Source organism: Corvus kubaryi, unplaced genomic scaffold (assembly GCF_017639235.1).
Source record: "Corvus kubaryi isolate FWS band 111438036 unplaced genomic scaffold, C.kubaryi_AGA036_p1.0 37357, whole genome shotgun sequence".
NCBI lineage: Eukaryota > Metazoa > Chordata > Aves > Passeriformes > Corvidae > Corvus > Corvus kubaryi.
The window spans coordinates 8,257,940-8,283,643 of record NW_024581117.1 but is presented as its reverse complement, the minus strand read 5'-3'; the positions used below and the strand labels follow the sequence as shown (position 1 = coordinate 8,283,643).

Here is a 25,704-nt window from a genome sequence, read left to right as displayed (position 1 = left end):
TTTCTGAGGTTCTTTTGCTAATATTCTTTTGGATATTTAAATGTGTTACAAATGCCACATTCAAACTGAGGAGACATGTAGGAAGGCAGCCTAAGGACTTCTAGACCAAAAAATTTAAAGTTTTAGAGGTTTTGTGACTGTGCTGTAAGCTGTAATGCTTTGATTTGGATCATGGGCTAATTTTGGACAATTTTGAAGCAATGAGCTTGAAAATAGATAAAATTAGTTAGTTAAGGCACTCTTTTAAGGTGTTTTGCAGCCTCTCTGAAGAACTGTCTTCCTTTTGCAATGAGACAATTCAGTGGTTTGGCAGAAAGCTTTGTTCTTGATTCAGACTATTGGTAAAGAGTATGAGTGGGTGCTCTGAAGTCCCATGACAATGAAGTATCTTCTTCATATAAATATACTGTGGATTTATAACCCTTTCATCCCCCAGCTTCCTCCCTCCCCACAAAAATTTTAATTTTTGTTGGAATCTTTAAAGAAACATTGTTTTTCCAGGTACTTAAAAGATGAGTTAAGTGGGTAATTATTTTCCCTTGCCTCTAAATATCACTCCTTCTTCCAGCAGTACCAACTCTGAGAGATGATTATCTGTCTCTTGGGCCCCTTTCTCTTCCTGAAAGGTTTGTTGCTCTTGTGACTGAATGACACAACTTAATATGCCCAAAACCCCTGTGAAAATAGTTGAGGTTTGATAGATAGCTAACTTCAGTGAGGGATATAAGTTCTTATGATTAGTGACTAAAGCTGCACAGCAGATTAAAATATACTGAGGTTAAACATCTGCTATTAATCTGTGCTGAATCTGTGCTAAGCAGCTGTTTGCAGTTAGCATCAGCAGGTATTAATGGAATTTGATTTGCACAGCCCTTCCTGATGGAGATGGTAGGAGAGAGATCAGCTTCATCTTCAGGCCTAGAAAGGCTTAGAGCAGTGGGAGAAAAACAAATATTTTTTTAAATGCTGCATATATTAATCTTGGAAATATCACCGCCATGACATTTTAAAACTTTTTGTTTGTTTGTTTTTTGTTAATTGAAGCTCTCTGTGAAAGTGGCTGTCAGAATGGAGGACGGTGTGTTGGACCCAATCGCTGTGCTTGTGTCTACGGCTTCACTGGCCCTCAGTGCCAAAGAGGTAAAAGAAATTTAAGTAGGGAAACTGTGAGTAGTTGTATACAAAAAATGCTGTGTGCACATGTTTTATGCTGTGTAGATTTTTGGCTGAGCCAGTAAACTTTCAGTAAGCCAATTATTTTTTGTAATTTTAGAAAGTGTCTTCCTTTTTTTTTGTTTGGCAGATGCATTAAAAATTGACAAGTGTGAAGCCTAATTGGTAGGAATTTCAGCTAATTTAGGTTGCATATTTTGTTCATATGATAGTTAAAAGATTAGCTGTCTTTTGCTTTCAGCTCCGTGAAATAACAATCCAGCAAAATTACTGGTGGTGTTAGGATTGTGTAAGTCTAGACGACTGAAGGATTTTTTTTCTGTATAATACCTCTTTCGTGAGAGGAACTTGGGAAGTAATTTGCTCTGGTTAGTTAGGAGCAAGTCAGAGAAGGACTGAAAAAATAACCAATTACTATAGTACAGGAATCAGTTCCTAAGCCCATTCTTATTCCAGAATGCATCTTAGAGATGGCTTAACTTAGAAATCTGCTGAACAGATGGTTATAAACAGCAGTAAAGTCCCCTTGAAACCTTAAAAAAAACTCCTTAAGGCTGGATGAACTCAGGTTCCTCCACAAAGAGCAAGTTTTCTCTGTCCCTGGCATATTTGGTGGCTCTCCTATGGACTTTGTCCAGCGTGCCCATCATTTTCATGTGTTGGGAGTCCAGGACTGGACACAATACTCTGATGCAGTACCTGAAGTGCCAAAGGGAGGTTCAGGACCACATCCCTGTGGTTAATGCTGCACTCACCCTGAGACAGCCCACACACCTCCTTGTCATTCCTGTGCTTAGAAATGGCTGCCAAAGGGAATCCTGTGGAACTCCCTTTTTCGAATTCAGCTCTAAAATGCTCAGAGCTTTGTATAAATTGGGGCAATATCTTGCACCTTTTTCTATGTTTTTTTTTTTTTTTTTTTTTTTTACATTTGTTAACTGTGAAATGGAAATAATTTTCACAGAGGTAAAGGAAATAAAAACCCAAACACTGACAAAGCAGGAGTTTCTATTTGCTATTCCAGGATATTTTATATACCCACTAGGTATCACAAGCATGAGATGAATATAAAGGATCAGTTTGTTTGTCTCTAGCTGGTTGTTGTTTTCATTCTTAAAACCTGATTTACAGTTTTCTGTTTACCCCATTCTCTGTAGTTGCTCCTTATGAAGCAAGCACAAGGACTCAGATCCTATATAGTTTGGTTAGTGGAGAAATATGAAGAAAAAAATTTTAATACTTACAGCCATTTTATATCCATTCAGAGATATGCCTATTCAGAATGTATACCTGTCGAAAATCAGAGACTACTAAGTCTCTCTGTTTAGAATGGATTTTCAAGGGATTGGACAATGTTAGGTTAATTTATAGTTTGAGACTCACTTCTGATGGATCTTAATCACAAATTCTGCAATCTGGGCTATGTGTCCAAGATGGATTATAGAAACAGCTGAACTATGGCATGATAGAATTGCAATAATCAAAATTCTTTCTTTCTTTTTTTTTTTTTTTTAATTTAGTTGATTGCATTCAGACTTGCTTTTTATTTCTTGTCAGACAACTTGGTAAGCTTGCTTTTTGTCCCAGATAAAATAAATCATTCCTAGTTAAGATTTGCTTCTGTTTTCTGACTAGATTCAGGGCTGTTGAATCTTGTTAATGCATATGACAGACTCCAGCTGTGATGATGGCTCAGAGTTTTTAGTAATGATTTTTATACTTTAGATAGTTTGACCTTCAAAGTTTAAAAGATTCTAGCACATGTGGGTGTTGCAGCTTAACTTTTATGATGATAAAAGGGTTTTGGTTTTCTTTCTTACCATTCATTGTGAAGTTTTTAGCTGCAGAACTAAAGCCCTGTACAAGAATTTAACCATCAGTGTTTTGACATCCATATTTCCCAGCTGCCCTTGAAAGTCTTAGATTTTCAGTTTTCTGTAGAGTGCTCTTGTTCTGCAAGACTTCATCTGTGTTAAGTGGGCATTTGAAAATTGAGTTATTTCAATTAAAGATCTACATTTTATTGCTTGAAATTGGATGTAGCAAGCCAAATTTGCTTCTGTCACTGTCAATAAAATACAGCATATATCTAGCATACATAATTGCATATATAATAACTATTTAATGTATTTAATGTAATATAGTATGCTTTTACAACTTTGACAGGGAAAAGTACAATTTTGCCTGATCTTGGTGTTGCATAGACTTTCTCATCTTCAAATAAAGAAGTTACTAATTTATTTTACTGTTATTCAGTTAAAGAAAGATGACTCCTATAGTATATCTTCATAAGGACTATAAAAAGTATCTAAGAGCTAATTTTGTTTATGCTTTACATGAGGTGGAGTACATGAAAATACTGTAAGAGCTGCCTTAAATGCCTTCTTTAGTTTGATAGTAATTTGTAATTTATGCTCTTAATGTGATAGTTTATGCTTTCCAATAAATAGCAGGGTGCAGTGATGTCTTCATCTATTGGTTACCATAGTTGCCTGTAGTATTTTACAGCAAGAAGTGTCTCGGTGGTTTAATTTTAGACTGAATTTAGCAGCAGTTCATAACTATTTAAGTAAAATTGTATAGTTTAAGGATATGGGAACTTCCCTTGCAAATTACATCAAAGTTATAAGAGATGTTGTTTTGTTATTTTTTTTACATCATTGTGTTTTAAATGCACACTTTTTATTGTTCTGTAATTTAAGTTCTTTAAAATTAGGTATTTTCTTCCTAATATAGAACATCTGTAGCTTTCCTTCAGCTTGGCCTCCCAGCCCAAGCTGTATGATAAAATGTGGCTGTTTTTTCAGCTATCTGGGCTCTGAGCAGACTAATTTCCGGGCTGCAGACAGGAGGCTGAGCAGTAAATAATGACTGGCATGATTAGAGTATTTAACTTGAGGCTTTCTGCTGGGCTAAAAAGAGAGCAACACCTGTTTGGGAGCTCCTGCTTTTTCTGATATGTACACTGACCTCTTATACTTCCCGTCAAACCTGGTCTTTGGTCAGCTGCTTGTCTTTGATTTGTAAGCACACAAGATCCAAGCTTTTTGTGTGGTGTTTTTAAGGGGGGGGGGGGGGGGGGGAAGGTTGAAATTTCTGCAGTTAAGTTTTCCCAGTGAAAAGACTAGAAAAAAGAAAAAGCAACAGAATAAGAGGCCTCATTCTTAGTTGTACACATAAGAACAACTTTTTTTTCTAGCATGACCAATTCCTCTGGTTTCTCAACACTCTGAATGATACTTGTATTAGTGCTCATGGCCTGTGCATTTTTTAAAATTAATAATCTTTAGAGATATGAAGCTGTGGAAATGCAGGGATGTTTTCTTCCTTCTTTATCACGGGTTAAAGGGAGGAGGAAGTGGGAAAGGCAAATCTTGTCACTGATCTAAGTTTGCCTTCATCCCATATAGAGGGAGAAAGACGAGTTCTTACCCTGTAGTTAAGTGGCTCATAATGGAAGCAAAAGGGTTTGGAATGAGTAGAAATTTGTAGCTTAGGAAGAGCATCCTTTTGAAGAGGGAAGAGGATTTCAGGTAAAGCTATCAAGCTTTGACAGGTAAGAAACAGGGAAAAATAAGGAAATACAGTATTTGAATAGCAGGTTTCCAATAGCTAAAGGGGGCCTACAACAGATCTGGAGAGGGATTACAAGGGCAGGTAGGGATAGGATAAGGGGTGATGGCTTTAAACTGACACAAGGCAGGATTAGATATGAGATACTGGGAAGAAATTCTTCCCTTTGAGGGAGATGAATTCCTGGCAGAGGTTGTCTAGAGAAGCTGTGGCTGCCCCTGGATCCCTGGAAGTGTCCAAGGCCAGGTTGGACACTGGGGCTTGGAGCAACCTGGGATAGTGGAAGTTGTCCCTGCCTATTACAGGGGATTGGAACGAGCTGACCTTTAGGATCCCTTCCAACCCAAACCATTCTGTGAGACTAAGATTCTATGAATATTAAATGAGAAAAAGGGTTTTTTCTTCAGGCTGGGAAGTGGATGGAGAAGCTTATCAACAGCACAGAGAAGCAAGTAGGAGGAAGCAAAAAGCATCCTCAGTTAAAATGCTCTTAGTGTATGGTAACTGAGGCTAAAGAGTAAAGAATACAGAACTGAAGTGGATGCATGCTGAAGCAGCTGATAGGCATGGAGGGTAAAAAGATGTTTGGGGGATAATACATGCAGTTAAAATCAGGCTAGTATAGCAAACTGTCAGAGATTTATATAGGAGTCAATACTTCTCTAATACACTTTTTTTATAAAGAAGAAATATATATATTTAGTGTGTAGTGTTGCTGAAGATGCTTGGTGTGTTTAAGTGACAGTGATCAGGTCTAAATGAAGCAAGAGAACTTCTTGCCATGGAAACTGTGACAGGTCATGTTCCAGAGGTTTCCCCTTTGCCAGCTGTGGTTTTTTGCTGCACAGGTGGCAATAAAGCAACCTGTTCTTCTCGTCTGGTTTACTTCTGTTTCCCCCAAACTTTGTTCAGGTGCTTAAATCAAAAATGTTTTTTTGATCAACAACTTCTTCTCTTTTTGTGGGAGTCTTGGGAAGGTAACTTTTTAATTTTGCTGTGGGGTTGGGTTTTTTTCCTTTATTAATGGCTGCTATCATCCTGAGCCAGAACAGAGGTTTTTTATGATCTTCCTGCTGCTTTTCTTTCAGTGTACAGTAAATGAAAGACTGACCTGCTATAAACATTAGTTTAATTCATCTTCAGTCCAATTTTAGCCTTTGAGAAGTGGAGCATGTGGTCTTGGGATATTTTCTGCTGGTTCATAAAGGAGGTGTGCAAGGCCTGTTGAGTGAAGAAAAAACTAATTAGTTTATTGTAGCATGCTCAAAAGTACACAGGTCAGTTCACAGGGGATGTTCGTGGTCACTGAGGTAAATACAAGTGTTAAATCATCAACTTTAAGTCTAAATTAAGTTTAGTTTAATAAAATGAACTAAAAATAAGTCAGCAGTAGTTTAAAACTGTAGATTGTGAATCTTCCTAAAATTTGCAATTTTCACCATTCTTGTCTACTTCCATCTCTTAAATTTTTTGTTAGAAAGCATTTCTGTCAGCTTTTCTGACACTTAGTGGAAAGCTGATTACAAGCAAAATGCCACAATGGTCATGTTGTTTTTAACAAAAGAAGGTTCAGTTTAGAATAAGAAAGCACACCTTTGATTTCTCTTGGAGATAATAAGGGATAACAATTCCAAATACCTGCAGCAGTAAGAGGCAAAGCTTTATCAGACAGGTAGGTACCTGATTCAGGACAGCAGGTCAGATTATCTGTGTTGGAAGAACCGGTTAGATATTTGGGGGGGTTTTTTGAGGCTAGAGGTGTCACATTTAAGTGCAGTCCCTGCTCAGCAAGCTCCTTTTTCTGTTACAGGTTCTGACCTGTAGATACTGGCCCACATCAACCCTTGATGGATTACAGCAGGGCAGGTTCAGAAAGCTGCTTTCATGCTCTCAAATGTCAGTACCTGGTGGAGTTACAGGGTTCTGGCACTACATTCCCTGCTTTTGCCATCCACCATTATCTCCAAAAACAAGGTTTTCAAAGGCAAATGTCTACCTAAAGCACAAAAAACCCATAAGGTGCCTACAGAGTATATGTTTCCTTGTTGTTAGCAGGGTTTTGGAAAATTTCTGTCTTCTAGGTCTGGAGAGATTTCACATTTTTAGCAGTTTCAAAGGTTACATGGGTAATGCTAATCATGCTGATTGCAGTAGTGATGAAGAAAGTAGTGTGAAAAGTCAGTTACTCTCCTCTTTTATTTTTTACTTAAACCCCAGTATTTGAATGACACTCTGTTTCTTTGGCACCAGCAAAAGAAAAAGGTAAAAATCCTTCAATGCAGCAGCTTTGCTGCTTTTGAAGCACTTGAAATCCTCACAACTTCTCTGTTTGTTCCAGCATAGGACAGGCAAGTGCTAAAGTGTTACAGAAGTGGGGTTGTTGCACTTTGTATTAGAATTAAATGCAGAAATTTTATGCCTTTAAAATAGGTCTACAAAATTAAAATGAAAATACAGCTTTGTTCCCCTCCTGGAATGCCCCTCACCAGCCTGGTAGGGTGCTGTGATCATCACTCTGTCTCCTGCTGGCACAGAGATGTTTGTCCTCTGCCTCTGCAGTTCCCAGGGCAGCAGCTGAAACCAATGAAAGCAGATTTTTTCGGGGGGGTTTACTCCTGCACTGCTAAGTCTGGCGGAAACCCCAGAGAAGCTACTGGGGAGTTCTGATTAGGAACAGAATTCAGGTTGAGAACCAGTGTTTGCAGTTAAATATAGATATCTTGGTTTTGGTACCTAAACGACATCTATGAGAGCTAAAAAAGGGAAACTGGAAGATCGTGGATTTATAAAATCACAGAATGATTTGAGCTGGAAGAGTCTTCAAAGATCATCTTGCTCCAGCTCCCCCCGTAACGGGGGACATGTTCCAAGGTTGCTCCAAATCCAGCCTGGCCTTGGACACTTCCAGGGATGGGGCAGCCACAGCTTCTCTGGGCACCCTGTGCCAGGGCCTCAGCAGCCTCACAGGGAACAGCTCTGACAGTGAAGTATGGCATGACAGTTATTTACCAAAGAAAATGTTTGATTCTAAACCATTGTTCAATTTAAAATGAATTAAGTATTAAGGCTTAAAATTCTGTAAATTGGATCTGCTTTAAATTTTCAACTGTATCTGTCTTCATAAGCATTAATTGTGCAGTGCCTTAAAAGCTATAGTTGCTATAATAAAAATATATGGAAAAGAGTAATCCAGGTATTATCAGGGGCAGTTTACTGAAGCCAGTAAGGAGCACATTGCATCCAGGGTTGCAAAATCATGGAGTGTCAAAACTAAACTGGTTTATTCCACCTCAGACTAATAACTTGCTATATGAGAAACAGGATTGTTTCTGTAGTGAGAGGATATATAAATTCTCTTAATTATCTTCTTTCTTATATTTTCTTATATTAAAAGATACTTAGCTGTATAATGTCTCCCTTAAAATCTTGTATAAGCCCAAGAGGTAAATCTCTTAAAGCCCTCCGGTTTTGCTGAACAAACCCAAAAGATCTGAAGAACAGAAACTGTGCTTCTGCCTCTACAGAGACAGAACTCTAGTAAATAGTAGCTGGCTGGGTTTTTAGTTTATTATGAACTCAGCTTATCACAGTAGTCTAGACAGTCATCTGAGGAAATGTTTCTTGCAGTTTAAATATATAGAAATATTTAATTTTTTTTTCTAAGGGTAATGTGTGAAGCAGTTGTTTTTCCTACTTAGGTTAATAATTGATGAGATTGCAGTCTGCTGCAATGCCTGTGGTTTTGGTAGGGTTTCTGGTCTACTGAGACTTTTTGCATGCCTTTCTAATTTATGCAGGAGTTGGTTATGAAATATTTTCCCTCCTCATTTTGTGAGTATGGGGCATTTGGTGTGAGGAATGCCACTGAACTCTAGAGTGGAAGGTGAGGGTGGAGTGTGGGACACTACACTGTGCCCTTTACGCTGTTCATCAATACTCTTTAAAGGGTGTCCTGTCTGAAGACTTCAATCTTTGATTTAAAATCTTCCTCTTCACTGATTCTGGGATTCTGTTCCTTTGGGGTTGAACTGAACAGCACTGACTTCATGGAGCAGGGAACCAAAAGCCTGTGATGTAATTCAGGTTTACATATTATGGGCAAGAAAAGTAGCATCTCTTATTTGCAGGCATATAGTAAGGTGTTGGCTTCTTAATTCCTGGGATGTGAAAGAATTAAGACCTTAATGTGTATCTGTCCGGCTTTCCAATGTCCAAATTTTGATAAGGAAGGTATTTTTGAAGGAGAAACATGAGAAGAAGGAGCATCAGGCAGCATGAAGGAGTTCCTTCACTTCTTTAGACATGTCACCAAAGCAAAGATGTACAAACATCATATTAGTGTAGTTGGTATAAACTGCTGAATCTTGCAAAAAAAAAAAAAAAAGTTTTGCTTTTTTGTTTCCCTGTACACTTTGCTCAGGGGTGATTCAGGCTGTAACTTCCTGCAATGACTGATGATTGGTATTTCATTGTGTGCCAGATTGTGTGCTCAGTGTTGGCTCATGGAGGGATTTCATTAGAGACCCAGCTCAGATGCCATCTTTATATAGTAGCAGGCCCTGTGGAAGCATAAGGAAATACATACGTTTACAAGGAGCTCCATCCAAACCAAAATTGCACATCTTGCTGGAACCAAAATTCAGGAATACTTCGCTCCCAGCTTTTATTCTGTGCTTGAAATTTTCTATCAGTCAGTGTATTATACTTCAGTTACACATGGAAATGTTTTGTTCCAAGAAGTCTTTAAGGAAATACTTGAATTCTGAAAGCCACTGAATTCCATAAATGACAAAAGTGAATTATTTCCATGTTTCTGTATTTCTGTGCTTTGTGTGTGTGTACTTTTCAAAATGTTTTGTGTATTAAGGTATTAAAAGCATTTTCTTCAATGTTCAGGTTGATTACACAAACCTGCATTTTATTTCAGAAATATTGTTGTTTATCTGCTATTCTGCCATTTTTACCCCATGTGCTTAGGTGTGTAAGAATGAATTGCTTTACAATTAAAAGAAAAGAGTTTTAAGATCTGCAGGTATTACTACACTAAGATTTTATCTGCTTAAAACTGCCATGATACCAATTATATAAAAATGTCTGTGTGAACCATGGAATCGTTGCTTTTGGAAAAGAGCTGCTGCTGCTGTTCCAGCCAGAGGAAAATGAGAATGTGCTTAGAAAGGGCATGACAGAAATACTGGTGGAACCTGGAATTTTACTAAAAGCTACTAAGCCCACACAGATTCCTGCATTGGTCCTGGGGCTTTTCTTTCTCTCATTTAGACCTGCCCTCCACTTCCTTTTCAGTTGTCAAGTGTGTATTGTAAAGTTACCCACTCAGTCACAGGAGTTTGTCTGATGGGAAGTTTTGCATCACAGGAGCTAGTCAGAAAAGATCATGTCAGACCAGTAGAACAGTAGTAAAATTCAACCTGAAAATGGAATCTGTCAGCTGTATAAAAACATCCAAGCCTTCATGATGTATTTAACATCGACATTCAAAACCATTTTCCACTGAGCTGCTCTTCTTCTCTATTAGATATCAAAATAAACTTTATAGAAGTCATTGCTTCAGGTAATGACTAAAGAACCTACTAGGAATGTCTCAACTTTGAGTTACCAACAATTCTAAATGTTTAAAAGATTTTGGTGATCACTGTTTACATTAATGATAAACTTAATTGTATTAAATACTTAATTAAGGACTTTACACACAGGTTTCTTAATAAGAAAAAGTCAAGGGAAAGAGGCTTTGATTTTACTATTCAGGTTTATAAGAACTCCACAGTCTAAATAGCAGTACTGCTCACAGATTACTTTTTCCAAGAGAAATTAATAGCTTTGCCAACTCTCTTTCATTTTCCAAGAGAATCGTTCCTCATTTCCAGCCAGCAGTCTTTTTTACCATAACTTTTTGGATGTCACTTGAAAAAAATTATTTTTATTTATATTAATTGCAATTCACTTACCTTCATGTTACCTTTGAAATTTCCCTTATTGCATATTCTCAGTGTTGGCAGCTAAGCCTTACTGCTAAAAAGCCCCACAAATTCTGTATAAAATTGATCAAAATATTGAAAGAAAATAAATTTTAGATAACATTTAATAAACATAAGCACTTTTTAAAAGTTTAAATAGCTTTTTGCATTACTGTGACTTACGATTTGCAGGAGTTGAGTAAGAGGAGTAATATTTACATATGCATGAATTTCAGATCTGTGCTCTGAACCCAAGGACAGTTATGAGTATTGCCAGCTCTTTCATACTCAGATGAAGAGGTCATGAAGGAAAGCCCTGATCTCCCTTTCTTTGGCAGCACCAGCTCTGGGCAATGCTGTCATTTATGCAGAATCAGTGGGAGAACGGGGCGTGCCTCGCTCTCCATGATCCCATGGTAGGAGGCCATAGAATACCACAGCATTTCCCCTTGCAGGAAGATGGAGCTCAGCTACACTTTTATTTATTGAAATGTTAAGATGTCGCATTGCAAAGGGGAAAATTCAGAGATTCATTGAAAAATCTCAAGAGTAATCAACAAGCAGGTTCTGCAACAAGCAGCCATAAAGAATTTCAGATGTCTGGAGACCTCTGAGCGTTAGCAGAAATTACGGGGAAATTCGCCACCTGTCAGAGTGGTAATAAAGACAGTTGTTTCTCCATCTTGTTTCCTGTTGGAGTATCTTTTAGCAAAGTGAATTTAACCTAAGGCCTTCGCCAGTATGGACTTAATGTCTCCACTCTGAAGGTTCCATGACATAGAGTCCAGTCTCTTGGACTTTCACCCGCTGTACTAATTTTTTCTTTTAGAAGAGAGTGAAGTTCCTGGTAATGCTGACAGTATTTAATTCCTTGCAGCATTCAGGTCCTATGTATTAGGTTGTTCATTTAATAATGCTGATGTATGAAACTGATTTTTGAGGTATCATTAATAACAATAAACTGTTTGCTCTACTTGAACCTGCAAGTGAGGTCATGAAAGCTGAAGTTACTTATTTTCTCATCTATTCCTTAATATTTCCTAAATCTTCCTTAAGGGAGTGAGGTTCTGTGAAAAGTCCTATGAAAGGCAAATTTGTTTTGTAAGGAGGTGAAACACATTAATAAAGTGTTAGGTCTTGTTCTTTAATTGGCAGGGGTTGTGAAGGCCTATCTCAGACACCCTCCTTTACTCCTGATATGATTCATATTTATCAACATGCTTAATATTTTCAGTATTTTGTTTTTATTAATAGAACTGTCAATCTTCTAAGTAGCTTCTAGTTAAAAATGCTTGTTTCCAGATGCATTGCTTCCTTATTTAGTTATGGTTCTGTGGGGTTCTGTTTAAATAAAAATGTTGGACTATACTTCACAGTTCCCTCCTGCTAAATCTTCTTAGTGCTCACAGACATGAAATACAGTATTCTGACAATGTGCTTTCCCCTTTTGCAGGCTGGGTGCAGGAAACTGGCATTGCACCCCTGTTGGACCTCACCTCATTTTGGTATTGGGAGCCTTCATCTAAAATTTCAGCCTGTGCTTTCCCACAAAAGGAGTCTCAAATTTTAATACTCTTCCTGATAACTTGCAGTGGACATTCCAACATGTGTAGTTACCTTTTTACTTTTCTTCATGCCTCACTTTTTCTCTTTCATGTTACCTGGGAAGAGGTGAAATTTTTATGGGCAGGAATTGTGACAAAATTCAGATAGAAATTGGCTCCTTACATGTGTACCAAAATATTTTAGTGTTTTGTTCTGAGTGACAGCAGGTGGTATTTGGGATGTTAAACATTATGTTTCAGGTTTTTAGCTAATGAGTGTTAGACTCAAAGGACATGTGGCAGACAGACTATTCCATATCTATTTACAGCAGGTTTTTTACACCTTATCTGAATCATTTGTTTGGCCAGAGGTACAGGCAAAAAACTAAAATAGATGGATACTGGACCATACCCAAGACTGGAGTTCTTAAAGTTGCTACGCCTTGTCTCAGGCTCCTGTCAACTGGCTTTTTTTTTTTTTTTTTTTTTTAATTACATGTAGAATTAAATTTTAAAAAGGAATTAATGGAAAAAATCCCGACAACCATCATAGTTGAATAGTCCCATTTAAGAATACAAAATACGTACTTTTATGACAGAATAGAAATGTTGCAGCATAGTTAAATGTTAAAGTCCATGGTTTGATTTTTTTCTTGATGCCAGGAAAAAAGTACCCCTCATTAAATTTAATTACATTAACAATTTGAATTTTTGGTAAAGATTTTCATTCTTCAGGTCACGGTGCATATTGAGTATAATTTTCTGAAGTTAAAAAAAACAACTGTATAACACATGTGCTGAAGATCACTTTCTTTCACCAAAGCAGTTTCTCTTTCTAGAGTAACAAATGATTTATAACTTATGTTCAACATATGTTCTTTCTGGCAAAATTATTCCATCAGCAGTGCTGGCAAAGGAACAAATGAAGAAACACCTAAGAATAAGACAAGTAAACCCATATGGAAAAGATGATTGATTCATAAATGGGAGTTTTTAAAGTCTGATCAACCACTGCAATAATGTAGTCTGACTGGCTGTGTGAAACAATTCCTGAAACAAATCCACAGCTTCATTTGAAGCAAAAAAGTATCTTCAAAATAGCATCTGCTTTTACTGTGTTTGCTTCCCACATGTAAAAATTTACTGTGTGGCTACAGATCTTTGTGTAAACAGCTGAACTTTACCATTAACCTGAACATGCTTGCCTTCACTTTGTATTTTAAAATGCTACACTTTCCTCTTAGGATAGAAGAGCAGCCACTAGTCAGTCTCTTTGCATTTGGGCTTCATGTTGGACAAACTGAACGAATAAAGATTTTTTTTAATGGGTGCACTTTTTATGGATAATATTTTAAATTACAGTAGTATTTTAAAATAGGAATATTATTATAAAACATATTTCTGAATAGATACCTTGCTGCAGGCTTGTGCTGATGAATGTTGCTTGGTTACAGAATCTGAACATTAGATTAATGCATTCTCTGTTTATTAAGGCATGGGTAGGCACTTATGCATAGGTTTCCAGAGCATATATTTCTAATTAATAGGATATAGTAAGCAGTAGGTGTATTGCTATCACTCCTTCTTGTACCTGACTCATTCATATTCTCTTGAACAAACACACTGTAGAGCTTGGTTATATTCTCTAATCTTCCTTTTGAACACACTCTTTAAACTGAACTTTTCACTGCTAATTTTGGCAGAGTTTACACACAATCATTTTGAGTCTTATGGGATGGTAGTGGAACTCAGATACAATTCACAACTCTAGTTTGAGTTTGAAGTTTAATTTCCTCTGATTGAATTCCAAACTTCTTAATGTGGAGTATCTTTGGCCAGAATATTCCTGTGGGTCACCAGCCATTAAACAGAGAAATACATACTTTGAATTTCTACTCCTACTGTGATATCCAAAGATTGGTCTTACAGAAAATTGTATCTCAGAGAATTGCTGCTATAAAAACACAATACTGTCCAGCAGAACTACTTATTTCCTGAACGCGAATTGCAAAGTGAGCTGGGATGTCATGATTGTCAGACCTGCTGAAGGCAAGTGTTGGAAATCTGAAGATGTGTAGTAAGTCAATATTTGATTTCACTGTAGAGGGCATTCCCCCGCGGAGAACTGAATTCCATCTGAGCGTATGGAGCAAGGACAGGATTTTCTTTTTATAATGTATTTATTTTACTCAAAGTCCAATATTTGCTGCTTGATGGGCAAAGTATAACTTTGAAGATTATTTTGTATTGATAATCAAAAAATATTAAAGTTTGCAGGCCTTACTGAGTATTTGAGATCTTCTAATCTCCTTTTATCGTCAGGCATTTCTGTTGTGGGTACTTGTGAACTTGGTTGACTTTATTTAAAGTGAACAGCCCAGCTGAAATTGACTACCAATATGTATAAACAACTGTGCAGAAGTCTTTCCCAGACTGATACCTGGGTGACCCTTACCAAAGATAGAAAGCAGAACATTGATTTCTGTTTGAGCTTTCATTTAAGAGCCCAGGAAGCTTAGTATAACATCTCACTGGGAAAACCATTTTTTCTCCATTCTGAAGATGTCAAAGTTCTTATTTCTTCAGGGTAAAAGTATGAAGTTATAGAAAGTAAGGGCTGTCCCATTTGTAGCTTGGTTGTGAGACCAGCTGCACCCTAATGAAAGTCCATGGAAGGCAATGTGTGACCCACACATTGCTATTGAAGTCTGCTTTTGATAGGAAAAAAAGAGGATGGAATAGTAGCTGGAGTAGCCATAACCCCACTGTTGTGCCTTCTTTCATGTGACTGAGTGAGAGATTTGCATTTTCTTCTTTTTTTCCCCTCACTCTTAAAGAGTTTCCACAAGGATGTGAAATCTGGCTTAGAGCAACCATCTGTTCCTTATTCATTCCTAGAGAATTTCAGTTAATTGTTGAACCCAGTTTGTGTTGACTCATAATGTAAAAAAAATTCTCTTTCTACAGGTTCATACTTCATGAACTAACTATTCACAGGAATTCTACCAGAAGTGTATTTTCATATTGTTTCTCTGCTTTATTCAGTGTACTGCGTATGGCTTGGAGAGGTTTTATTGTCTCATGGTTTTCCTCTGAAAATAAGTGGTGGTTTGCCAATTAGTCCTCTCTAGATAGCACTATTTTGCAACAGGCATTCCAACAGGAATGATGATTCTGTGACACTCTCTGTCATGGATCTTGATCAATGTGGAGTGAAAAAATGTGTGGCAGCTGTGGTCTGTAGCTCCCTCTCATAAATCACCATGAAGTAGCTTAGGAACAAGAAAACCAGTTTCCAGTCCTTGTTTGCTTAATCTGATCTTCTCGTTTGTTTGTTTGTTTGTTTGTAAAATTCTTTTGCTTACTGTGGATTTTAGTGGATAGATTGTCAATGCTCAAGAGCAGTTTTGTGTCCAGCTGCTTTTTATTTACTTGTATCCTTCAGAAAGAAGTAACTTGAAAGGTAGGCTCACCTCGTGAAAATCATTACCTTCAATGGAAGGTGTCATGCAACTTCTGTAAGCAGTAATATGGCTTAAATTTCCGTGGAATTTTCTTAATATAGGTATCTACTGGATGAAAAAACAATTCCTTCTATAGTTACTAGTACAGTGCCTTGTATAATACAGTGAACTTTCCCTTTTTTCGCCCGCAGATTACAGGACAGGCCCGTGTTTCACACAAGTGAACAAACAGATGTGCCAGGGCCAGCTGACTGGGATTATCTGCACCAAGTCCCTGTGCTGTGCCACCATGGGGCGTGCATGGGGCCACCCCTGCGAGATGTGCCCTGCCCAGCCCCAGCCCTGCCGCCGCGGCTTCATCCCAAATATCCGCACTGGCGCCTGCCAAGGTGAGCCTCTCACTGAAACTCTGCCTGTGACAATCACCTTGGAAACCTTGCAGTCCCCTTGAAACAACATCACTGTTTTCCCTGTGTGTGGTCTGTGTCTTGTGATAAAATACGGGTGTGCTTTGCTGCTTCCAGATTTTTGCTGCTGTACGTAGAGAACAAAACATAAGTGGCCTGGAAAGAAGTGATTATTGATCAACACTAAGGAAAAATATTTGATGTTGCTTTTCCTTATGTGTCAGAGATAGGCCTCTGCTTGCATGCAACAGTTTCTGTTTTGCCATTCGTCTTGAAGTGATTGGTATGTTTTAGACACTCTTTTCATAACAATGTCATGAACAGAAACAGTTTTCTACAGAAGAGGCGCATGTTGCAATCTCCAAGTCAAGCTCCATTGTATGACTTGGCCACATACAAAGGGTCCTTGAAACTGCTCTGCCAGACTGACCCTGGCACAGCTTCTGGGGCTTCATTTGAATTATGTGAGAGATCAGTGGTGCTCTTTAGCACCCATGCCCACAATAATTGTGTTTTCTTTTTCTGACAGTTTATTCCCTGTGGCAAATAGTTTTAAGTTACCCACGTAACCACATTGCTGAATTCCACCGGGAAACATAGAAACATGTGGTAGTCTACTTTGTGTGATGGATAAACAAAGGAAGTTTGAACAGCCATAAGTTTTGCTACATTTTTGACATATAACTGCTAAATAGGAAGCTCGGATTGTATTTGTGTCAGCTGGGCTTAGCATGCAGTGTTGCAAGGTGATGGCAAGGCACAGATGAAAAATGCTTGGCCTTTCTTCAGGGAAAAGGAGAGACAGAATTTCTTTATTTCACAGAATCATTGCCTTTACTTCCAGCAATTGAGACATTTTCTTTTAAGCTCTGAGTACTGGTCACTCCTCCTGACTTAAGCTCTGTGGTGTGAGCAGGTTGATGGCACAATGTCTGCTCTGTTATGAATTATCAGGCCACCTTGCTGCAGGATGTGACACTTTTTACCTTTCCAAACTCCACATTACAGTGCAGAGTCTGTTGAAACAAGATCACAAAATCTCAGAATCGTTGGAGTTGGAAGGGATCTCTGGACATTACCCAGTCCAACCCCCTGCCAAGGCAGAGTCACCCAGAGCAGATGACACAGGAGTGTGTCCATGTGAGGCTGAAATGCCTCCAGACCTCCCTGTGCAGCCTGTTCTGGTGCTCTGCCATCCTCAACAGAAAGGTCAGAAGAAACCAAATGTTTTCTCTGATGGTTTTAGAAACAAATAGAGGTATCTGACATGCTTTTTAATGCTTTTCTTTCTGTTGAGGACATTAGATTTACAGAGACTTTAATTAAAGGAACACAAACCCCTTTGATATTCAGTAAAACTACCTTTGTAATGTATCAGATCAGGCTCACTCAGTCCATAATTTAAATGCTTGGCATTTTTGAAGTGAATGCTGATATCAGTAGATAGCCAGGTTTGGGAGTTGGTATGAACAACTCAAAATCAGTGGAACTTGCAAGCCTTGCTGTTGGAAAATGGGTCATAATTTCAGCATGTATTTGGTGTCAGTTTTACAAGATATAGCTTAGTCTAAGTAGGAAGTTGCTCCTACTCTTCAAAGGATTTGTATGATTCAATCTTAAATGGGTCTTTAGTGCCTTTGGAGGGTTAATTATATTTTCTGGATTATGTTCTTGTATAGAGCATTGTAGTAGTACTTTTACTTCATTATTACCATGAACAGGTTTAAAAAAATCTAAGAGAAGCAAAGACAATCACAATTCAAATTGTTTGGTTGTGTTTCATTTTTTTCCCCCCAGAAATTTCTATTCAGTCATGTCTTAAACAGGAATTGTAGCTGTTCAGACATCCCTCATTCCAAGAATTCAGGTAGGAGGAACTTCAGTGTTCCACTTCAGTAAACTTTATTGCCACTGCTACATAGCCTTAGGAGCAGCATAATGGCAGAATCCTGAGTTGGACGTTTTCTCAGCTCCTCCCTGTATCCCTCAGCAGTCCCATTTCCCGCCTACACCCTTTCCCTGCAGACAGTTAAATTTTTGCTCTAAGGAGAGAAAAGTGGTGATGGCTGAGTAGATTTTGAAAATAGGACAGTTGTTCTTCCTGCTGCTGTTGCTGACATTTTTAAGTGCATATAGCCATTACAGGAATTAACATCCAAAAAAATCTGTTCTGTAGTAGGAATACACTGTCTAAATATTAAAAGCACTGATGTGGACTGGACAAGAGAGAGAAGACAGATGAAGGTTCAAGTTCACAATGAAGAGTGATGGGGTTTTTTTGTAATCTAGTGCTTGGTATTAATGTGTCTTAGTTACTGAAAATACTGACAGTGTCATCTAGGATCACATCCTGCTGTTGTGAAAATAATTATTAAAAGAGGGAGAAATATCTTGGTATTATTTCTGTTGTGTGCAGTATTTCTGCGTTCTAAGAGGTAGAGGAAGTACCAAGAGTTTTCCATTATACTCATGACCAATTCACGTTTTAGTTCCCACATGCCAAATCAATTACAAAGAAAATCCCCATATATATTCCGGGCAGAATTAAAGAGAAAAATTTTTATTTGGATAATTGTTGTTACTACAACAGTTAGTTGTAAATAAAAAACTCTCCAAAATTTGTGGCTATCATCTGAGTGGATTTATTTTTCCTGAGATTTTTGGGTTTTCAGAGTTTTTTTGGGAAACAGCCCACACACTGGAAAGGGAAGGTGCGTGTTTAAAGGTAGCTATGCAAATCCCGCAGGCATTTTGCAGAGAAAACTCTGCAAAAGCATAAAGTCTTTTTTCACTTACCAAATGTTAGACTATGAGCACATGGAAATATTCCACTTAATCTGTAACATATTGAACTTTTGTATATCGCACTGTTTCTAAAGAGTTATTAATCAAATTTGCTGTTTATGGTAAAAAGCTTCTTGTGTTAATGTGGCTGAGGTTTAAAAGTGTGAGTAAGTGGATAATTAATAGTGCTAAAACTCCAGTGTGCTTTAGCCTAACTGTCAATGATACTAAAAAAAAAAAAAAAAAAAAAGCTTCATTTCAATTTGCTTGTATTTTCAGGTAAAAAATTTCTTATATCCTAAACCAGCATTTAGGAAGCAATTGATAAAATAGGCCTTTTGAATAAAATACTTTTGTTCTTTTTGGCTTTTCTCAGTCCCAAAACACCAATAATACATTAAAACAAACTTGGGTTTTCAGCAAGACATGATACATGACAAAAAGCATCAATCTTGTAGCTTGTGTATATTTTTAGGCTAACCTTAAAGTTGAATATGCTTGCTTTCTTTACACTGAAATACGATGAAGAATAGATAGCGCACAATTTCAGAAAAAACCAGGAGAATGCCTGTGACTCAAAGACTTCACCTTTCATAGTGGTTCCATTTGTGTTTCCTTCACTGGACAAGCACTGCATTCCATCACTGGGATTGGCTTTTCAGGCTTCAGCAAAGCTAAACATCTATTTGCCTTCCTAAAATAACTGAAAGAAATTAAAGGAACCAATAGAGCTTAAAACTTGGTTCACCTCGAGGCCCCAGTGATACTTTTTCTGTTTCTGTGAGCTGTTCATTGCCTGCTGCTGCTGCTGCCATTAATTCACTATTCCTTGACATCTTCAACTTCTAAAACGGTTTAAGACACATAGTGGTTTTTTAACAACTGATCTGCTGACACAGGAAACTTAATTTAAGTGTTAATAAGTGACAAAAGGCACGGGCATGCTGTGTGTGATAAATGCATTTTGAAGCCCCGGGGTCAGAAGACAAACACCACGTGTTTTACTTGGGAGGGAGCTGCTGGGTGGGCTGTGTATCAATAAAAGGTGGAACCATCTTCTCTCTAGATGTTGCTAAGTCATGTCAAGGTTCACAGAATCATAGAATAATTAGGGTTGGAAGGAATCTCTGGAGAGCAGCCAGTCCAGCCCCCCCACTCCTTAAAGTACTTCAGAGTTGAAATGTTTGATTTCCAAGTAAATAAACAGCAGCAAGCACTGGTTATTCAGGAAAAAAACAATGAAGAAAATCTATGCCTTTGATAAAGTCCTTAATCTATTTACAATCTAACTGTTGCATTTTGGACATGGTAGTGTGATGGCTAAATCACCACGTATTCAGGAACAAAATGCAAACTTCTCAGCAAATGTACTTAAACCCAAGTCCAATGGTTGTGGAAAAAAACCCCAAACCTGCAAGAAGTGCTTGCCTTCTTCCTTGACTGTGAGAAATTATACTTGCTTAAATGGAAAAGCAGGTGGATGGACAGGGCCAATAGTATAGGTTTATCTATAGCACAAGCACCAGGAGGAATAAAAACTGACAAAGTCCTATAATCCACAAACTCAGGTAGAATTTCAATGCCTTATAAGAGCTTTGACCATCCTCCTGAAAAAGAGTTCCATATTCTTGCCAAATGTTAACTGGGAGCATCACACAACTGGAACAAGCAGGTCAAGAAGATTCCTGAAACACCGGGATGGTAACTTCATGGTACAGGTCCTAAGGGAGCCAACCAGGAAAGATGTCCTCCTAGATAGTTTTGTATAAAAGCTGCAGAAACGCAGGGTGGTTTATTTGTAACCAAATTAGAGCTGGGAACAAAAAAAAAAACAACCAAACCTCAACACAATTTGAAGTGTAAGTAGAACTTAATGAAGTGCAACAGGAAGTTACTGAAAGTAACTCATGTATCTCATGTCAGGTAATGAGATCTGTGTCTTTTTTTGTGTTTGCAGATGTTGATGAGTGCCAGGCTATCCCTGGAGTCTGCCAAGGAGGAAACTGCATTAATTCAGTAGGTTCATACGAGTGCAAGTGTCCTGTTGGCCACAAACAGAATGAGGCAACTCAAAAATGTGATGGTAAGTAGGAGAACATACCTAAAAAGTGGTTAAGCAGAGCATTGGCGCACTTTGGTAATGAGCATTATTAAATAGTTGAATAGTTGTAGTGTCTGATCTGGAGAGGCATAGCATCACTGAACTGTGCTTTTTGTTTCTACTTTGCAGCATCCCATGTTTCTACTTGGCTGTTAGTATTTTGCATTAGATGTTTTCTTCTGTCTGACTTGTGGGTAAAGACAGTGTTTATTCTCTTTGAAAACTTAGAACTACTGATAAAAACTCTGTGTGTGAGCAACATATAACTGTTGTTGGGTTATTAGGATTTTCTTTGTTTTCTAAAAGATATTCTAGTTCAGCTAGGTATTTTTGGCCTAGTGACTACAGAGTGAAAGCAAATGTGGGAGTTTTGATGAGTTTGGGTAAGTGAAAAATACCAAGGAAATGCCCTTCTCTTTTAGCTGAAAAATTAAATAGATCATGTTTAATAAGTGTAGTTTAATAAATATAGACCGTGTTTACTGAGTAAACATGATGCAATTAAGGGCAGCAATTCCTTATAGTTTAAAAGAATATGATGGGTAATTGATGGGGTTTTGTGGGTTTGCTGAAGACTTCACTGATTTCAGTGACTTTTTTACACTTTGGAAAGAAACCAGAACTCTCAGACTTCATCCCAACCACTGGTTGCTTTCACATTCAAGTTGTGTTGATAAGAGGACTTTGTTCTTAAAGGCTTTGACTTGTGATTAGCTGACAATCTAATTATGGTCCCAAATTACGTTCTACTCAGTATTCAGTTACAAATACATGGTTTGTAGCCAGTTTTGGAAGTCCCCTCAGAGTTTTGCTTAGGTTTGCCTACAATACAACATTCACAGAAAAATTAAGTAATATATTCCATTTAAAAACCACGTCTTATAAGTGAAAATGTTGCTTCTGGTATTGTTACAGGTAATCTCTAAGTGAAAATAAAAAAAAATTCCAGAGGCATTTTTCTCTGGTCCAGCCCTCCACATTCTTCTGGTTTTCAGTGGGTTGGTTTTTTTGTGTTGACTAATTTTAGTTTCTACTCAGTACCTGAAAGGGGAGGGAACAGGCAGGTGTGTAGATGCTTGTGGTTGAAAAGGAACTATGAGAGTCAGAAGGTCCACAAAAACATAAAAAGTGACATTAGGAAATTACAGACTTGGCATGGAAATTGCAATGTTTGTCCCTGACCTCCTGGTATCAGCATATGGGTGATGGATTCGAAATAAAGGGTAGGGTGAAAGAGAAGAGAGGGAGGGAGAAAGGAAGGGAGGGAGGGAGGAAGGGAGCAAAAAAAAAGAGAGAAAGAAGGAAAAGAGGAAAGAAAGAAAGAAAGAATGAGGGGACAGAGAGAGGGAAAAAAAGTTCCTTGCACTGGCTTTCTACACAAATTAGTTCTTCTGCACCTTCCTGGAGATGGCTCAAATAGATCCCAACTATAAGGTGTCCTTTACTGGTGTAGTCCTTGATTTTTATCCACAGGCCCTTAACCTGTTTGCGGCTGTTTCTCAGAGGCAGCTCTTTCTCTCTCTCCGTGCCCATAAGCTATCCTAATCTAGCCATAGTTATTTATCCTTGTTTGTTAGAAGTGCACTTGTTCTTTCGATTCTTTTAACTGTGGTTCTTTTGATGCCAAAAGTATTTATTTAGAGACATTTATTCAGTTTCCTTTCTTCTGAAAACAGTACTTAAAGCATTCTTTGCATTCTGTTTTAACTATCTAAAGCTTTAATTGTTGAAAACATTATTCAGCAGTTCTCCTTGATAGTATCCACAGGAAAAGGTGAATGTATTTTTACAGAGATCTTAAAAAGCTGTGGTGCTTATGGGACCATGCATAATAGAAGTGAAACATCATCTGCAGTCTGAAGAGTTTGCTGTTATTTCATAGTTCACTAATCAACAGGTCTTCATTTCCTGTTTTGTTGGCAGCCTGCTGCAGAACAGGTCATATGCTCTGGCTTTTTTTCTTCTAAGCCCCCACCACTTGTGTCTGTGGCAGGAGTTAAATACTAATTAGTCCCTGGTCACAGCTTCCCTAGTCAGATAATTCCCCACAGGGAATCAGGCAAATAACAACCCCTCTCCTCACAGTTTGTACCATCTTTTTCTGGGGAAGAAGGACATTGTGAAACTTCACAGCCAAGGGGGTAGTGCCAAAATTATACCAGGAAAAAACCGTGCTTACTTTATTCCAGAAATAGAGCAGAGAATGAAAGACAAGCCATAGTTTTATTCAGGCTTTCTTGTTTGCATGCTTAATTAGGTGTTCATAATCTCATGGTTAGATTTATAAGAAAAAACTATAGCCAGTCCTTCAAACAATTGCACTTTCAGTTAGTAGGACAGTTACTTGGCATGAGGTTACATCAGTATATATATCTGTATCTGTGTATATGGATTTGGCCATTGGGAAGGATTTAAGGGACTGGTGTCCTAGGAGTTAGAACCTGTGCACAGAGAAATTATTTAATAGAAACTGCATTATTTTAATGAAGTTTTTTTGTCTCAAACATTGTGTAGAAATGATGTGGTATGGAGTATTCTGCTCAGTCCTTTCCCTTCTTTAGGTGTGGAAAACCAGACCAAATGTTACTTTCTGGCTACAAAGGACAAAATCCAAGTTGGAGTCAATAATAGTCAAGGCTCCAATGTTCAGAGGCAGAAGCTGGAATCTTGCAATAATTACTCAGACCTTCTTTACTGGAACAGCAGTTCTCCTACTTAAGAAGGAGAGATTTGAGATCCCCTGCTATACCCTCTGCCCTTGAGCATCCAGATGTATTTTGTGGGTTAGGGTTTTTTCCCTGTTGTTCTTCCTGGGAACAATAGCTCTTGATAGAATAAGTAGGAATGGTCAGATTGTGCTTTTTGTACCTTAACGGATTTTTTTTTTTTTTTTTTAAACATCAGTCAAAAGGCATATATTTGGCTTACTGGATTTGTTTTGAGCCTTAGACTACAGGCCCATTCAGAAGTTATTGGTGATTGTCTATCAGTAAAGAGGGTTAAAAGGATTTCCAATGCGCATGAGCCCAATTTGCATGTGTAACTCTGTGTGTGTGCCCTCACACAGAAATGTAACTCAGTAGGTCAGACTGTTTGGGAACAAAATGAACTTTAAAATTAATGCAGGCTCAGGATTCCACATTGGTGATTTTATTTAAAAGTTCATCTGTATTCCTGATTTACAGACTTTCTGCAGTAGTCAGGACAACTCCTTCCATTACTGGGGAAGCCATGGAAGGATTCAAGGCACATGAGCTCCATGAGACCTAATGGGCACAGAGTTGAAAAATATTTGGGAAGTCCATTACAGGGATTATACCAAATTCCAGAAATCCAGTGCACCAATGTGGATTTGTCTTAGCTAAACAAAAGAAACCCTCAAACCCTTCATTTTTTTTTCGCCTAAAAGTTGATCTACAATATATGGAGCTTTTAGGAATGAAATGCTGTTCCTTTTCGGGATGTTGTTATCTCCTAGAATTAAAGGAACTTACATTTTTGGGTTATTCAGAGATGAATTAAATGTAGACAACCTGAGAAGAGAAAGAAACTTTCTGTTATGCTTGCTGCTTTACAAACGGGGTGGAGTATTACTTACTGTATTCCAGTGACCAAATATATGTGCTCTACTTACTCTTCTCAAATAGAAAATACATCATACTCATTGAATAAATGTAGTTAGCTATGACACCCTTTACAATTAAAGATATTCTAGGAGGTAGGATGCCTCTCATGCTTTTCCAAAAGGATACATTACTATGTACTGTTAACATCAGAAGGTCAGGACTATGTGAAACAGCCTAACTCCTCTAAAAACAAAAAGAGAAAAAGTGGCACCAAAATGGAAAGAATCCTTTAAAAGAAATAGTTCTGTTTCAGTTTTTCCTGCTTCAGTGTATAATTTCGTTAGACGGGGTGGTGTTTGGGCTTGGTCCTACCAGGTATTATTACTTTCTAATATTATTTTCTAGACTAAAACTATTTTCAAGGAACCCTTTCCCAGAATTCGGCAGTTGAGAGCCCCATTTCTGGTACTTGTAACTCAGTTATTCATAAAACCCTGCTTTCCCTACCAGTAAAAGCCATGAATTGTGAATTGCAGGTAGCCAGGCTGGGTCCTTTTGGCGGAAACTCACTGGGTAATAAATCTGCAAAGTTTTTGTCACACATTTAAATTGTTTCTCACATTGAGACTGGCTGTCCCATCTTGTGTGCAGCACTGGAACAATTCATGCCACCAGTCTTCACTCTTAAAACAGCATGTCCTCTTACTTATCTTTGGAGCATTTTCCCTGAGACCATTAATTTATGTATTTTGGAGGGGGGAAAGGAAGAAAATGAGTAGCTTTTTCAATCAGCCACACTAAAAATAGCCCTTCCTGAGGTGAAGTCTCAGAATTTCCAGTCAGAAGTAATAGAGATATTTTGAAGTAATTGCACATGTAAGAGCCAGGGAGGGGGAAGGAGAGACAGGGATTTGGCTCAAAAAACAGTGAAACAAAAAATCTAATTGCTTGGTACTGCTCCAGTAAGTTAAATAAATTATTCTTCCACAAGGGTTCTCCATCTTAATTGGTTTTTCTCTCCACATGCAGAAGATGTGGAGTCTTCCTTCCACTCTGATCACTGCCTAGATTTCAGTCAGGTCCTTTTTTCCCTTCCCAGCTTCCTGTCATTCTTGAA

The 25,704-nt window shown here is 38.0% G+C and overlaps 1 protein-coding gene across 3 annotated transcripts in view; it reads left to right on the top strand.

Annotated features, from left to right (window-relative positions):
* The window catches only part of FBN2 (fibrillin 2), a 118,070-nt gene that overhangs the window by 6,607 nt on the left and 85,759 nt on the right, over positions 1–25,704 (top strand). For all 3 annotated transcript variants that reach the window (XM_042033625.1, XM_042033624.1, XM_042033623.1), the window contains 3 exons: positions 1,045–1,140; positions 15,921–16,118; positions 20,878–21,003. In XM_042033625.1, coding sequence (XP_041889559.1) covers positions 1,045–1,140; positions 15,921–16,118; positions 20,878–21,003 — 420 coding nt within the window. The remainder of the gene's footprint in view (positions 1–1,044; positions 1,141–15,920; positions 16,119–20,877; positions 21,004–25,704) is intronic.